Raw genomic sequence first — 17,221 nt, forward strand, 5'->3', positions numbered from 1 at the left:
GATTTCTGGTATTTTAGTAATTAAATCCAGAAGGATTTCTGCCAGAAGCCACTGGGTTCGGAGATTGGTTTGTGTGCCTCTGGGATTATGGAGGATCAGGAGCAGAAGAGCCCTTTGTGGGCGGCAACTCGAGGTCTGGTTCTGGCGGGAAGAAGGGCTGGTTTAGCCCCCCCCATCCCGAGAGGCCCTGCACGCCCCATCACTGCAAGCCCGTACCTTTCTGTCCAATAGGCTCTGAAAGATAGCGGTCACCATGCTTCCAGTGAGGTGGAAAAAGCAGAAGGACAAACATCCTTCCCCTCCTGGGGTGGCACGGGACCTCAGTTTAGTATAAGATTTTTTTTTTTATATCTCTAGTGTGCTTGCTTTATTTTCTTTCTCTACATATTTGAATAAAAGTGCAGGAGAACATGTACTTTTTTTTTTCTCATTCAGTGTGTTAGAACCCACTTAGCTGGAGAACTGTCGTGACAGTTTTGTGGCCTTCTGAGTGGCCTAGGCTTCTTCCAGGAACAAGAAAAGCAGGAAAACCAGATGCTTTTGTCATAGATTACATCCCTGGAATAAGGTTAGGTTTCTGGAATGTAACTGTCAGGGAGTTGGGCTGGATGTTGCGGGTCAAACCAACAACAAAAAATATATGCGTACTCTGTAGGTAATAGAAATTTGTGGAGTAATGCTGACTTGCCAAAATGAAAGTATAATAACATACTGAACCAGTGCTTGGGATTCTTGTTGAACTCCACTGTGTCGGGCGTTCACTAGCTTGGACCCCAGCTAGCTGGAACAATAAACCTCTCTAAGTGATTTGCTTTATTGGCTCTGTTCTCTGTCCTCGAGGGGTGGTCGACTCCGGACTCTAACATTTGGAGGTCCCAGTGAGATAAGACCCTTGAGATCAGACTACGTCAATAACGAGGTTAAACTATAACAAGACTGCAGTAAGGAGGATTGGCCACCTTTGTCTGAGGGACTAGAAGGTCCCTGTCTGAGTCTGGTTGAGAGTTCTCATCTGGGTGGAGAATGAGATTCTACTGCTGTAAGGAGAATTGTCCACCTCCTTCTGAGGAGGACTGGGGGACCCTGTCTGGGTCTGGCTGAGAATTCTCATCAAAGTCCTGGGAGATGTTCCCGACTTCAGGAGTTGAGAATGTGTAAGAGTCCCTGACGTCAGGCTGGTAAGGTTCCTGATCTGGGTGTGAGTGTGTAGAGAGTAATTTGTCTGTGAGAGTAGTGTGTCTGACTGGCTAGTGTGTGTGTGTTGAGTGGCTCAGTGCTAATCTGTTTCACTGATGAAGTGATCCCTGTTGTTATTTTCTGTTTGTTTAATTTGTCCCTTTCTGCTTAATTCATCCCTTTTTCACGACTCAATGCAAACCTATTTTCCCGGTGGAGGGTCTCTGTTGTTGTTTTTTGTTAGTTTAATTTATCCCTTTCTCCTGATCATTATGGATTAGGCCTAGTTGACCCCAAAATATATCCCCTTAACTATTTTTTATCTGGGGACCATGCAGTGAAGAAATCCACAAGGAAGGAGGTAACCTGTGGAAAATCTTCTGTGGAGGTATGCTCCCCTGGAAATCTCTAGGGGGAATGAGGGAGGAATGTGATAATCTCTATGTGAATGTGTGTGTGCATGAGCACTCTGACAGGTCCTTTTATGGGGCGTGATTTTGTGGCTCCATGACCTGGCACTCTTAAAGTCCCTCTAAGTCACAGAGCTTGAGTGGGCTGCCTGCAATTCCATGAAGCACGGACATTCAAGGGTGACACTGGCATAGATGCCACAAGTCACAATGCTGAACCATTTTGGCTATGTTTTCCACTGGCCAGGCAAGCACCTGAGGGGACTCTGCAAAGAGGCACCTCTCCCTTTTCTGTCTCACATCACCGTTCACTAAGGAAGGGAGCTGGAGGAAAACCCACTAGTGAGAAGATTCAGGGAAACTAAGGCAGATCAGCTCCCAGGCAGAAATCCTTCCATACCCAGTCTCCATTAGCTAGGGGTCAATTGAAATTCTAATGAAGGCAGTCAGCAGGTCTAGCTCTAGGCAAAGTAAGGCAGAACTTTTTATAAGGAGCAGATAGACCTGGAGAAAAGTTTTGCGAAGGAACCATCCCTTTTCATAAGTCCTTGCTGGCACTCAGGAAATATGGGAAATTCTACATCTATACCCAAAGATTCTCCTTTAGGTTCTTTATTAAAACATCGTAGGGGCTTCCAAGTAGGTAGTTTAAATAAGGAGCATCTTGTTGACCTGTGTAACACCACATGACCTGTGGATAAGCTAGAGTACAGGAAAAGATGGCCAGTGAATGGCAGTTTGCATTACTAGACCATCTTGCAGTTCGATCTTTTTGCAGGAAGTAAGAGAAATGGGATTATCAAAGCAGAGGAGGCAGGAAAATGCAAGATCATATGATTAACTGTTTGTAGCCAGTTCATTGTCTGTCTTTTTGTCTGTTAGAGCCAGGTTTGATGAAATCAGAAGTAGAAATTCTTAGACCTGGGCAAATAGGTTCATCATGAAAGGTCAGAGTATGCAAGTCAGCAATTTGAAAGGTTTAAGTGGTTTTGTAACTTTTAGACCAGGTTTAGACTAAGGTTTCTCATCAGAATGTTGAGCCTAAAGAGAAATAGAAATTCTCAATTTAGATCTTACTGGTAAAAGTTAAAAGTTTCTTGATCACTGAATTTCTTTTAGCTCCAGAATCTGTATTTATAAGGGGCCCGGAACTAAAGTCAAAAGTGGCAGAGAGATAAGAGCTTTGTGAGACAGTGCAGCGATAAACTTAATAAGAATTTAGGGCTGCTTTAAAAATAAGAGAGACATAGAAGACTTCAAAATAATGTTTTCTCATTTTTTTATTTTTTATTTTTTTTAATTAATTAATTTATTTATTGAATCACCATGGGAAAGGTTACAAAGCTTTCAGGTTTAGGTCTCAGTCATGCAAATATCAAACACATTTCCCTTTACCAAAACTTATTTTTTACCATGAAGAACCCCAATAAAACCCCACCCCCAGTCCTCCCAGTCCCTGTGGGGCAGATGAATTCTAGTTAACACTCTATCTGCTTTGATTAGATTCATTGTTTCAATAAAAGATTCACCACTATTATTTAGAGTTTACCCCCCCCCCCCCCAATCAGACATGCTGAAAAAGCATTGTGAAGTGATTTGCTTTCTACAGCTGGGTTCAAGAATTATATGTTGGTTTTGGATTTCTGCTATTTTACTTATTGACCCTGGAAGTATTTCTACTGAAAGTCAGATATTTAAGAAATTGGTTTCTGTGCTCTGGAGTCGTGGCCGTGCTGGAGAGCCGCTAGTGGGGGGCAACTGGTGGTCTCGGTAGGGCATGAAGGGTGGACCGAAATGCCCCCCTTCCCATGAGGTTTTAGTCGCCCCCACACCCCCGGCTCATACCTGCTGTCCACAAGGCTCCCATGTGGCTGCCATCTTTCTTTCCAGAGGGAGGAGGGCGGAAGGGACCAACACCCTTTCCCCTCTGGGCAGACATGATGGCCTGGATTAACGCATAGTCCTTTCACTTTTCTGCTCCAAGCTGCTGGGTTCTGCATTAAGTCCTTGTGCTTCTGGGGCTGTGGCCGTGCTGGAGAGCCGCTCGTGGGGGGCAACTGGTGACCTCGGTAGGGCGTGAAGGACGGACCGGAATGCCCCCTTTCCCATGAGGTTTTAGTCGCCCCCACACCCCCGGCTCATACCTGCTGTCCACAAGGCTCCCATGTGGCCGCCATCTTTCTTTCCAGAGGGAGGAGGGCGGAAGGGACCAACACCCTTTCCCCTCCGGGCAGACATGATAGCTTGGATTAACGCATAGTCCTTTCACTTTTCTGCTCCAAGCTGCTGGATTCTGCATTAAGTCCTTGTGCTTCTGGGGCTGTGGCCGTGCTGGAGAGCCGCTCGTGGGGGGCAACTGGTGACCTTGGTAGGGCGTGAAGGATGGACCGGAACGCCCCCCTTCCCATGAGGTTTTAGTCACCCCCACACCCCCGGCTCATACCTGCTGTCCACAAGGCTCCCATGCGGCCGCCATCCTTCTTTCCAGAGAAGAGAGGGCGAATGGGGCAACACCCTTTCCCCTCTGGCAGACTTGATGGCCTGGATTAACGCATAGTCCTTTCACTTTTCTGCTCCAAGCTGCTGGGTTCTGCATTAAGTCCTTGTGCTTCTGGGGCTGTGGCCGTGCTGGAGAGCCGCTCGTGGGGGGCAACTGGTGACCTCGGTAGGGTGTGAAGGACGGACCGGAATGCCCTCCTTCCCATGAGGTTTTAGTCGCCCCCACTCCCCCGGCTCATGCCTGCTGTCCACAAGGCTCCCATGTGGCCGCCATCTTTCTTTCCAGAGAGGAGAGGGCGAATGGGGCAACACCCTTTCCCCTCCGGACAGTCATGATGGCCTGGATTAACGCATAGCCCGTTCACTTTTCTGCTCCAAGCTGCTGGGTTATGCATTAAGTCCTTGTGTTTCTGGGGCTGTGGCCATGCTCCAAACTTAACTATGATTTTCAGAGAGAAACATTGGGTGGTTTACTTCCCATGGATCACTTTGTATATAGAGAGATGTCTTGAGGATTTGAGGAAAAGTCCTAGTTCCCGCATACTCGAGCTGTGATTATAGAGGCTTCTGGTCACCGGGGTTCCATCTGGGGGAGGCGGGATGCGGTACCTACCCCATCTGGGGCTTCCCGATGATCTCGGCTCTTTTTGGAACCTGTTTTTTTTTTTTTTTCCTTCGGGATCTGTGGATCCCGCCCTCCATGTTGTCCTTCTCTTCGGCTGAATCTTTCTCATTTTTTTAAATAAAAATTGGCAGTTCAAGTATTTTGTTTTCTTATGCTTATATCAAAGTCTGGTAAAAACTAAGGGCCTCTTTCTGTGTGAAAGCATGTTTGTATTCTTGTGGAATTGTTACAAGTATCTGGTGTAGAAAACTCGGGCGTTTGCCTTACAAACGGCCAATATGGCCAACCCAAGTTCGATTCCTCTGCCCCTCTCGGAGAGCCTGGCAAGCTACCGAGAGTATCTCGCCTGCACAGCAGAGCCTGGCAAGCTACCCGTGATGTATTTGATATGCCAAACACAGTAACAACAAGTCTCATGATGGAGAAGTTACTGGGCCCACTCGAGCAAAATCGAGCAAGGTTCAAGAACTATTGAAGTTAAGTCAAAAATAGAAGGGGTTTTCTTGTTTTTTATAAAAATTGTTGGTTCAAATATCTTATGCTATTATGGCAATGTACATATTTATATCTGCATTGGATTAGAATATTTGACCTAGAAAATCTTGTGAGTTGAAATAATTATGACACATGAAAACATGTTCAAAGAGTAAAGGTTTAGTTTAAAACATGAGTTTCTAGAGTTATAAAATTGGTTGCAAAACTTATCATACCAGTGCTCTATTTGATCGCTGAGACTTTTATTACCTAAAATTTCTAGAACTACTAAGTAAAGAGTTATAAAATGAGTTAATCTCAGATGTCAGCCTGCAGTGATAATTTCTGAGAATGGAGAATTTCATAAAAAATGTGGGAAAATAACTAGCTAACTTTTCCTGACTATATTGTTAATCAGTCTGTCCAGTATATGAAAATACATGCTATTATTATGATAACTTTATTTCATGCAAAGCTTTGTCATCAGGTATTAACCTATTCCTCACCTTCAGACAAATGTGAAATCCTTACTGTTTCATGGTAATCTATGAGTGTTTTAATCCTTTTATAGCTGTGTTTTCCTAAAGATCAGAATTTTAAAGATGTCTCCTAATTTCTAATGTGAAGTGAACTTTTTTCATAATTTTATTTATTTATTTTTTCATCTTATATTTATTTATTGAATCACTGTGGGGAAAGTTACTAAGCTTTCAGGTTTAAGTCTTGGTCATACAATGATCAAACACCTCTCCCTTCACCAGTACTCATTCCTCACCACTAAGAACCCCAATATACCCCCCTTCCACCCCTCCCAATGCCTGTGAGGCAGATGATTTCCATTTAATTCTTCTCTACATTGATTACATTCATTATTTCGACAAAAGATGCACCATTATTGTTTAGAATTTCCCCCCAACAATCAGAATTGCTGAAAAGGCATTGTGAAATACTTTGTTTTCTATAGCTGGTTATGAGAATCATATAATGTCATGCGATTTTGGATTTCTGCAAAGAGCCAGATAATTACGAGATTGGTTTCTGTGTGTCTGGTGTTATGGCTGTGCCAGAGAGCCACACCCTTTCCCTCCCGGGGAGGCATGGAACCGTAGTTTAACGCATGGTCCATTCACTTTTCTGCCGCAAGCTGCTTGGCTCTGGATTAAGTCCTTTTGCCTCTGGAGCCATGGCTGTGCCAGAGAGCCACTCGTGGGGGGCAACTTGTGACCTCGGTAGGGCGTGAAGGATGAGCTGGTACTGTCCCCCTTCCCATGAGAATGCAGTAGCCCCATCACCGCCGGCTCCTATCTGGCTTTCCAATAAGCTCTGAGGTGGTGACCACCTTGTATGTGGTCCAGATGCATTTCTGTCAAAAGCCGCTGGGTTTTGATGGGATCATGGCCATTAATCAGCTTGATCAGGAGCCAGAGAGGCCGTTTGTAGGCAGCGACTCAGGGTCTCTCTGGGTTGGGGCGGAAAAGGCCGGTTCCACCCCCATCTGGTGAGGCCCTGTGTGTCTCATCACTGCAGGCCCAAACCCGACTGTCCAGTGGCCTCTGGAGGATTGTGGTCACTGGGCCACCAAGGGGAACAGGCCACGGCATGAAACCTATTTCCACCTGGAGTGGCCCAGCTCCAGTAATCTGCTGCAGGAACAGGACACATTTCTGCCAAAAGCCTTTGGGTTCCAAGATTCGTTTCTGAGTCTCTGGGATCATGGCCGTTAAGCAGTTTGATCAGGAACCAGAGAGGCCATGCCTCCAATTATATAGCTTAGCCGGAGGTGGTCTGTGGGTGTGTCTCCCTCATACCTAACTTTTGGCCGTTTGCTTTCTGGGTAAACTTTGCCCCAAGTTTTTGGGGTCTGGCCGAAGGCACAGCAGCAATTTTGGGGTATCCGAAAGTCTGATAGTGCCGTCAGGCTGCTGATGCCCTCGCCTCACAGGTACAAATTGACCTGCTAGCAGCACCATACCCTCAGTGAAGTTTTGCCAGTGAATATATGTTGTAAAAACTTTTAATTGTGAGCATTTTTACAGCTTTTTGAATATCTATAGAACTGATCTAATGCTTTTGACATAGCACTGCAGAGTACAGTTTTGTCTTGTTAACTGAGATGATTGGTAGCTTGTGTCTTAACTTGGGAGATCATCTTGTACTAATATAGATGTATGTCATAAGTCAGAAAGATAATGGATGGAGATAGCATCAATGGGAAAAAGAAGAGGAATTCTGTTAAAGTGAAATTGGTTTCGAAAAGGAATGAAGGAAAGTTACAGGACATAATGAATGTTAAGGAGTGTGCAGAAGGTCTGAGGTTGTGTTTTAAGAAAAGGAACTGATCAAACTATATTGTTATAAGAAACTCTTTAAATTGAATCTGCAGAATTGCTCTAGTACCTTTTTTGCAAGATCCATGGAAAAGATATTGGATGGATTATCCGAACTCCTGTTACAGTGTTCTTAAGTAATTGAATTCTTCAAAAGTTGCAGGAAACGAAGGGTTTTTCAATTTGGGATTAAATGAATTAGACATGTTGACATTAGACATTGACATTAGACATGTTGACATTTAGACATGTATGACTGACTGAGACTTAAACTGAAAGACTTTGTGACTGTTCTCACTGCGATTTAATAAATAAAAATAAATCAATGCCATTATTGGTATCTTTCCTGTCTTTAGTCATCCCCCAGGACTTCTCAGTAAATAATGGGGTATTCCAAATGGAGAGTTCTCTACTCTTACTGTGTTTATGCAAAATAACGTGCCAGGTTTGTTAAGTCATCTGGCAGTATTAAAAGGAAGGTGGAGAGAAAACCTTGTTTCTGTAGCTTACTTTTTGTAAGAACCAGATTCTAATTCTACATAGGTAATTGAATAAGTATATTCTAATCTTGGTTTAAAAGATAGCCCCTTTAGGAAATTTAGGTAAAACTTGGTTTTCTGAAAGTTGAAAAGCAGCTTAGCATACAAAGGAATTCAATGTTGTACATGTTGTCACTAGCCTGACCAGGGTATCAGAAGCCAGAGCTTTACCAGGGGGAACCTTGCTTAAAGAGGAGGATTGATTGCTTCCCCCAGACTGATAATTGGCTAACGTGCTGAGAAGTCTTGGTGGTTGGCTAAATACAGGACAGATACCAATAATGGACATCTAAACTGGTTCTAAGTATTCATTCTTAGTTAATAAATATAGTCGTTTGAAAAGAACAGAATTTTTTTTAACAGCTCTCAATTCTTGTTCCATCATAGAATTAATATCCCATTTAGAGAATATTTCCTCTAAGCCAGAACACTCTGTAGAAGAGGAAGAATGGGCACTGGAGTGAAGTTTCTAAAGAGAAGCTGAAAATTACTGACCACTGGACTGATGCAATGAAATATTAGTGAAAGGAATGAACAGGGCAGTAAGAAGGGAGTAACTCAGAACTCTGCTTCCTATGCCATTAGCATTTGAACATTTGTAATTTGTTTTTCTGCCTCTAAGTTCTAGCATTCCTTAGCCTAACGGAACTGATCTTCCAAATTCATTGCTTGGGACTCATTAAAAACCTAAAGTAGCTTGAGATTTCACCCCTTGTGCAGGCAGGGTCAGTGTCAGTAGAAAGCAGCTCCAGAAGAAGTAACTTTGATCATTCTCACTTGAAGATTCACACAATCACAATCACAACCATCCTGTTATTCGTTGATTGCCTCGAGCAGGCCCCAGTAACGTCTCCTTCATCCTAGTCCTGAGACTTTAAAAAAAAGTGCCATATTCAAGGCTCTTTCAGAGTTAGGAGAATGAGCCCCTTCATTGTTACTGGTATTTGGCATATTGGGTACGCCACGGGGAGTTTGCCAGACTCTGCGGTGTGGGCAGGTTACATTTGGTAACCTGCCAGGTTGTCCAAAGTAGGAATGAAATGACAAGGTGGTGAAATCTCTAGGGGGGAGTATGATGTAGGCAGGTAGATGGGAAAAGGTCAGCAATGGAACCTAGGTCAATAAGATTCCTGGGAAGGAAAGCCCTAAGGTTGATCCATCCTGTGGATACAGATAAGACCTTGAGCAGCAGACCCTGAGGAGATTGGACCCCTCCCCATAAAAGGAAATTCCTCGAATACCCTAGCGTTTGGGGAATGTAGGTAGAGAGATTAAGGAAGCCCCCCCTCACCAAAACCCCAATTGCCTGTTGTGAGTGCGAAGCCCCTTTATGGAGGAACTCTGCTCCCTTTAAAATTCTTTTGGGTCAACTGCCACTACTCCAATTCAGCCTTTAAAAAGGAGGTGTAGGCTAGAGTGTATGATCTATCTCTCTTCTCCAGCCATTACTGGCCCTACAGGTATCAAGGCTCAGTTCCATGTGGGGCTTGGAGCACACTACCAGAGGGAGTTCTCATCTGTACACTGAGAGATCTGGCCTGAATTAGGAGACATGAGATTGCCACCAGTGTGGTCCTTATACCATGATCCTGACCACACCAAACGCTCTGAAGGTGAATGGAATCAAGACCTGGGTCCATGCTTCACACGTAAAAACTGCTTCTTCCCTTTCGAGATAGAATGACACTGACCAATGGCATGTATGGATGATGGGAGATGACCCCACTCCAGATAAGACTGAAATAAGTGTCTCAAAGGAACCACGGGAAGGGCACCAGTTATTCTCTGTTTCTGCATGCTTGTAGTGATAGCTGCAGAGCAAGCTCCTTACATGCCCCAGTTTTGGCACTGGGTACTCTCTGACAAGTAGAATTATCCCAGATCCCATCCCCCTTGGGACCCCTAGTACTTCTGTTTTTGCTCCTGACTGTGAGCTTCTGCATCCTAAATAAGTTGGTGTCTTTTGTTAAAGGTAGGATAAACACGGTACAATTGATGGTTCTCAGGCAGGAGTACCAGAAGCTCCCAAGCCTGGAAAGCGTACACTTGAGTGGTCAGAATGTGAGAAGATTTCTCATTATGAATAAATAAAAGGGGGATGTTAGGACTCACATAGCTAGAGAACTGCCATGACAGGCTTTGTGGCCTTCTGAGTGACCTGAGTGACCTAGGCTTCTTACAGGAACAAGGAAAGCAGAAAAACCAGATGCTTTTGTCATAGATTATATCCCTGGAATAAGATTAGGTCTCTGGAATGTAACTGTCAGGGAGGTGGACTGGATGTTGCAGGCCAAACCGACAACAAAAAAATATATGTGTACTCTGTAGGTAATAGAAATTTGTGGAGTAATGCTGACTTGCCAAAACGAAAGTATAATAACATACTGAACCTTGTGCTTGGGGTTCTTGAACTCCTCTACATTGGGCGGATACTTGGACCCCAGCTAGTTGGAACAACAAACCTCGCTTAGTGATTTGCGTTAAACGTCTGTGTTCTCTGCTCTTGAGGGGTGGTCGACTCCAGACTCTAACAGGTGCTGTATTACTAATATTATAAAACCCCGGCTCATCATTTTAACATTTAAGATTGTCCAAAATTTTACCATCAAAAGTGAGAAATCTCTATTCTGATTGCAAACGTAATTCAAAATAATTTTAAATACCATAGAAGCAAATTCCCTGAATAATAGTTATAGGGAAAATCTTATTTTAACAAATTTTGTTGGCAATAAAGACTGTTTGGATTTTAATCTCCCTATTTTTCCACATTTCATTTTATTGTTTCGTTGTTTAAAATAAGTAGTTAAGAAAAGCTCTAATATTCATTTATATGTATTGTCTAAGGGACACTCTTTCACGCTTCTCTGGCTTCATATATTTTTTACTATTTTCATGGTTTTCTGGTTTTTTTTTTTAGTTCACACCTAACGATTCTTAGGGTTTATTTCTAAAATCACTCTTGGCAGGTCTCAAGGGACCATATGTGATGCCAGGGATTGATCTTGGGTTTGTCACATGCAAAGCAAGCCCTTTATCTGCTGTGCTATCTCTCCAGACTCTATATTTTCTCAATTTTATTAATTGTCCCATTCTTATATCTTTATAACTTTGTTTTCTTCTTTCTCCCTCTATTTCTTCCATTCCCCATAGCGCCTACTTCTCTTTCACAAGTCTAGATGCATATTAGGACGTTGTGCTTCTTATGCATTGTGTCCTTTTAAAAATTAAGCTTAGTAGTTTCTTCTCCTCTCTGCAACTTTAAGCACTGAAGTTACAAAGTTATTCACAATACAGTTGTATTGGACATTGAGTGTTCCAGTATGCATCCTACCACCATTGTCATCTTCCCACCACCATTGCCCCCAGTATCCTGAGACTCAAGCCTGACCTCTTAGCAGGCACAAAATATTTTTATTTTAAATTGCTTGTTACAACAAAATGGTAAACAAAATTGCCAACAGATTGTTCAGTAAAAGATAATTTTTAAAAAAATTTGTTAATCTCACAATGGTGTTATTAAAGTCATTGTCTGAGGATCTACTAATTGTTTTCCTTCATTGAGCTTAGTGGGCTTCTATGCTACTTTCACACCCAATTTACTGTGTTCCTACTAGGCTGTTGGTGTTGTACAATTTGAAGGTGTTGCATGCTCCAAAATCTGTGGAACAAGGGTGAGTCTTGGCCCACTTTCCTCCTTAGCAGGCCCCAGAGATTTTAGCTCAAAGCTTGATATAACTGTGAGTTTCATTGGCTTGGCATTTCTTCCCAGATTAGTTGTGAAACTATGAAACTGAACCCTTTATATGGTGGAGGCTGTGGGGTGTGGATTGCTGCTCAGGCAGTGGTGTGGGAAGGTGCTGCACTCCCCCACTCTGAAAAAATTCTGGGTTTCCCAGAGTGTTCAACCTGAAAACCTTATGCTTAGTAGTTTCAATTTTCAAAGAGAAGATACTTAAAAGTGAAATAAAATGTATTAGACTTTAATTTTTTACTTTCTGAGATTCATAATTTCTTATTTTTTTTAAATGTAGGAGGACTGCTATTTATTCAGCCATTGAGTAAGCTGATTGAATTGGGCATGAACTCCACATTACTTTTTAAAAAACATTTAAAATTTTAAAAATTTTACTAGTTAGTTCACAATGTTTGATTACATTTAATATTCAGACACCAATCCCACCACCATTACACCTTCCTACCACCAAATCAGGATGTTTCTATCCCAAACCCCAATACTTGTCCCAAGACACAACTGAAATAATATATTTTATATATGTTTATGTTATGAAGAACTGCTGAACATGCTTACAAAAAAGTGTTATAGGAAACAGTGTGAAAATTGTTCTGTTTTGGCAGGATCCATTAAGACAGTCTGTAGGATATCACTAACATGTTGTTAAAGTTTGGGTGATGTGAGCTTTGGTGTATATATCTGAAAATATGTATATATGCATATATATATTTCCCTCTATGATTTCTTATTTATTATCTGAACCCCATCAAATGTGCTGTGGTAATTATGAGGAATGGGTAGGAAGTGTTTTATGATGTATGCTTACTCATATGTGAGCCTAGGACTAAGCGCGTGGGGAGCATGGTGGTGGTTGGGTTGTGGAGGTGTTTGGCTGCCGGAACTGGGTCCCCTGGAGCGTGGAGGGCTCTCACTCGGCCCCCTTCGGATCACCCCATGTGCAACAGCCTGACGTAGAGTACAGTGGCATGGTTATGGGAGCCTCATGTTTTGCTCTCTTTTTGGAGAAGCAGCCCTGTGATCTGGACAGTGGCTGATAACGAGATTATTTGGCTGGCAGGAGGTGGTTTATGGGCCTGACCCTTGTCATTTTATTTTTCCAAAACATTTAGCATAAAATTTTCTTTATCATTGATTTATCAGAACACTGAGAAAATAATTTATAAAATAAAAAACTTCAAATACACAAATTACTACACTATAGGATCAATTTGAGAGGACATGCCCCATAGAGGAGTTATTTAGAAAGTATGTTCTTTGACATTTTTTTTTCCTGTTACAATGAGAGAAAATTTTGTGAGCATTATGTTTGTTTTTTTCCTTATATGATACCAGAAATATACTAAATATAAATATTTCCCACCTACTTGCCAAATTATTTTTTTCTTGACATGTCAATGATTTCTTATAGATATTACTACACTTCTCTTTTTGAATTCAATTCAGAATTCTTTTTGAATTGAAAATAACTAACTTATTTCAGTTTCCAACTTACTCAGGTGTAATAGGCATTCTTGCCAACATGTCATTTTCTGTCACTGATGGAATGCTGACTTTAGAATGCTGAAGTGATACAATTTCTCTTTAACTAACCTATATTTGAGAATTTGTGCCCAATCTCTGGTCCAATTCTCTGATTACATCTTGTTGGAAATCTAATAATTCCCACTGAAAGTTAAGTTTTGTTAGCCTTCAAATTCCCAAAGTACATTCATCATTGTATCACAAATTGGTCATGTATCTCAGTATAGATGAGGTCCTGTGTGAGAAGAGATATTTAATAATAGAGGCAGAAAAAAATCTATTGTTCTCTTCAGTGAAGTTGGCTTATGTGAGGGTAGTGTTGGATTGCTAGAAAGGTAACTGTTTTTTGACATTTAAGAAATATTTGTAAGGAACTGAAAGAAAGATTGAAATAGATACTGCAAATCTTTGTGTGGGACATTCTCTCTATTAGAACGTAATAGAAAGAATTGTAGAATTATACTAATATGCAAGTTTGGAATTCAGTCAAAAATGCAATTTTTAACCTGTTCTCAGTAATATTGCTTCAATTCCTTCTACTACTATAGATTACTTTGCTGGGGAAAGCTTTTATTAAATGCCAGTTATCTTGGAGATGTTAATGCTTGGTATTAAATTTACATAGATCTGGAGGATGTTAATTAGTAATGAGTCCCATATTCAACGTAAGAATAGAAGCACATAAAAAGAAATTAAAAAGAAAAAAAGGCACAGAGAAAGAATCTGTCACCTTTAACCTTACAGTTTCTTAAAGATTATTCTAAAATGCCTTCATTTGAAAAAGTATAAAAACTTTAATAGTGTGCAAGACATATTCCAAGGAGTTAGTATATAGAATCATTGACACTTTTATTAGATTTTATATGAAATAGAAATGATATATAGTAAACTCGTTATATACTTAAAAAAGAAAAAGCTAAGGAAGAAAAAATATATGATGGAAGAAGTTATGAAACATGTAGGAGGCAAAAGTCAATGTGAATAGTGCCATTTGTAAATATTTTTCTTTAATTTTGCTCCTTTGACAAGTACATAATGCATTTGTATACATATATTTCTGTAATTGAAAATTGTGATTATTCATGAAAATTTAATAATCTATTTGCATTTATGTATACAATAAACATATATCCTAACATGTTGAGCAAATACATAATTGTTCATATTTTCATTGTATTTTCATATAGTACTTTGTTGCTTTTCTTTTCCTTACCTTTGCTCTTACATTTGCTTCTCTTTTTGAATTGGAATTGGAAGACCCTTTCTTCATTTGTCTCTACACTGCAAATTTCAAAGCATTGTTTAAAAACAAATGCACAGTGCAATTAAAAGCTTGTGCTATACTGTTATATGCACCCTATATTGTAGTTCAAGAATCTTCACATTTAAAATGTTTTCATATCCATACCAGATCATTTTGAGCATGAAAATGCCATATAAATATTTTATTTGTATTATTTAATAGATTATTTTATCATGATGCTATGTAACTTTAAATTATAAAATATAACTTCAATGGAATAAGAGAATACTAATTAATGTTTCTATACCAATAAGTTATCAAGTACATTGCATATTACATTTAATTGGAATATTATACAAATAAGCCTCATAATATTAATGTAAGAATGAAAAGGATCTTTTAAAATTTAAATCCTGCTGAAGTGTAGAAATTCAGTGGAGAAAAAGGAATATTTGAAGTAATTAAGATTAAAATATTTGGTCCATGCTTTTAGGAAGAGGTGATGGCCACACTGTGATGTTCAGGGTTTACACCTCATTCTGTTCTCAGGGATTAGTCTTGGTTGTGCTCAGGGGCCCAGATGCGTGTTTATTTTAGAAATGGGGTTGGCCCTGAGTCTGTGTGCAAGCAAATGTCTTAATTCTGCAACTGTCTGAGGCCCAAGTCAATGTTTCTAAGTCAATACTAAGTATGCAAATTATTCATAATTTAATAGCACAATAAAATATTTCAATGAAATTAGACTAACAGATACTTTTGGAGTTTAATAATTAAAACATAGCCTTATCACTTCTTCATATAAGAGCCTGGACAACTTAATAACTGTGGTTAATTTCTTCCTTACTTGTAAAACTATTCAAATATCTCATGCAAGTGATTAAAAAATGCAGGACTGGTCATTCCACAGTCCCACTGATAGATCAGCATGGAACAGAAACAGACGAGTGACTGCAAGAACAAGGAGTTAGCAATTAGAAAATGTAGACAAATAAAGATAGAAAATACATTATTGGTTATGAGAAAGTGATGATTAAATTAGATGTGGTATATATTTACTATGTTTAATTTGAGAAAGTCTATAATGTAGATGGATGAGATGGAAATAAATGGTGTGTTCCCTGATACGCAGCAGGCAGAGGAGATGGAGTGGAAGAACAACACAGTTGTGACAGAATTCATTCTCCTTGGTCTGACCCAGTCACAAAACATTCAGCTACTCGTTTTTGTGCTGATTTTAATCTTCTACCTCATTATTCTCCCTGGAAATTTGCTCATCATCCTCACCATCAAATTAGACCCTGGACTCTCAGCACCTCTCTACTTCTTTCTGGGGAACTTGGCCTTCCTGGATGCATCTTACTCCTTCATTGTGGCTCCCAGGATGCTGATGGACTTCCTTTCTGAGAAGAAGATAATTTCCTACAGAAGCTGCATTGCTCAGCTTTTCTTCTTGCACTTCCTTGGAGGAGGGGAAGTGCTGCTCCTTGTGGTGATGGCCTTTGATCGCTACATTGCCATCTGTCGACCTTTGTACTATTCAACTGTTATGAATCCCAGAGCCTGCTATGTCATGTTGTTTGGTCTGTGGTTTGGAGGTTTTATTCACTCCATTATCCAGGTAGCAATCATCCTCCGTTTACCCTTCTGTGGTCCAAATGAACTAGATAATTTCTTCTGTGATGTGCCGCAGGTTATCAAGTTCGCTTGCACGGATACCTTTGCGGTGGAACTCTTGATGGTGTTCAACAGTGGTCTCGTCATTGTTATTTGCTTCCTTGGACTTCTTGCCTCCTATGCAGTTATCCTCTGCCATGTCCATAGGTCTGCTGCTGAAGGGAAGAGCAAGGCTATATCCACATGCACCACTCATATCATCGTTATACTTCTTATGTTTGGACCTTCCATCTTCATTTACACACGTCCATTCCGAGCCTTGCCAGCTGACAAGGTGGTTTCTTTTTTCCACACAGTCATCTTTCCACTGATGAATCCTGTGATTTATACTCTTCGCAATCAAGAAGTGAAAGCTTCTATGAAGAAATTGTTAATTCGGCATGTGCCGTGCTGAACAGATATTAAAATAAATCAAGAAAAGGAAACTCTGGCTGTAAGTCATTCATTCTTTTAACAAATCCTGTTCTTCATTGAGTGTCACCTGCTTCATGTACTAATGTGAAGAATGGAAGAAATCACAATGAAGTAGAGAATAAAATTGGTGTTTTTAACGAATATAAAAAGAACAAGAGAGTGGTAGCATTATAATGAGTAAGTATCTGAGATTTAAGAATTTATTGTTTTGAAAATATCTTCCATAATTCTCTTTATAAAAATTTTAAATCAATTTGAATTTCAAAGTTATTCTAGGTTGGGTGTCAGCTGTGCAATGTTTCCACATCAATCCCTTCACCGGTGCCCACTTACTTCTTCCAGTGTCCCCAATTTCTCTCCCTTCCTCAGGCTGTCTCTATGGTAGGAACTTCTTTTCTTTTTTTCTTTTAGGCACTGTGATTTATAATACAGTTACTGCTAGAGCATCATGCATATCACTTTACCTCATTTCAGTACCCAGTCCTTGATCATGGTTACCACTTAGCTGTATCAGTGGTCCCCTGCCTGACTTAACGGATTTCCCTCTACAGTAGCAAGATCCTAC

The 17,221-nt window shown here is 40.6% G+C and overlaps 1 protein-coding gene across 1 annotated transcript; it reads left to right on the forward strand.

Moving 5' to 3' along the window:
- Positions 1 to 15,709: 15,709 nt before the first annotated feature.
- LOC130041996 (olfactory receptor 4N4C-like) lies at positions 15,710 to 16,636 on the forward strand. The gene has a single exon (XM_056134335.1). The coding sequence runs from the start codon at positions 15,710 to 15,712 to the stop codon at positions 16,634 to 16,636; it is 927 nt and encodes a 308-aa protein (XP_055990310.1).
- The last annotated feature ends 585 nt before the right edge of the window (positions 16,637 to 17,221 follow it).

This window comes from Sorex fumeus, unplaced genomic scaffold (genome assembly GCF_029834395.1).
Source record: "Sorex fumeus unplaced genomic scaffold, SorFum_2.1 ptg000098l, whole genome shotgun sequence".
In the NCBI taxonomy this organism is placed as follows: domain Eukaryota; kingdom Metazoa; phylum Chordata; class Mammalia; order Eulipotyphla; family Soricidae; genus Sorex; species Sorex fumeus.

What these genes read in the sequence shown, in the direction of transcription:
- LOC130041996 (XM_056134335.1), top strand. Translation starts at nt 15,710, where the DNA reads ATGGAGTGGAAGAACAACACAGTTGTGACAGAATTCATTCTCCTTGGT.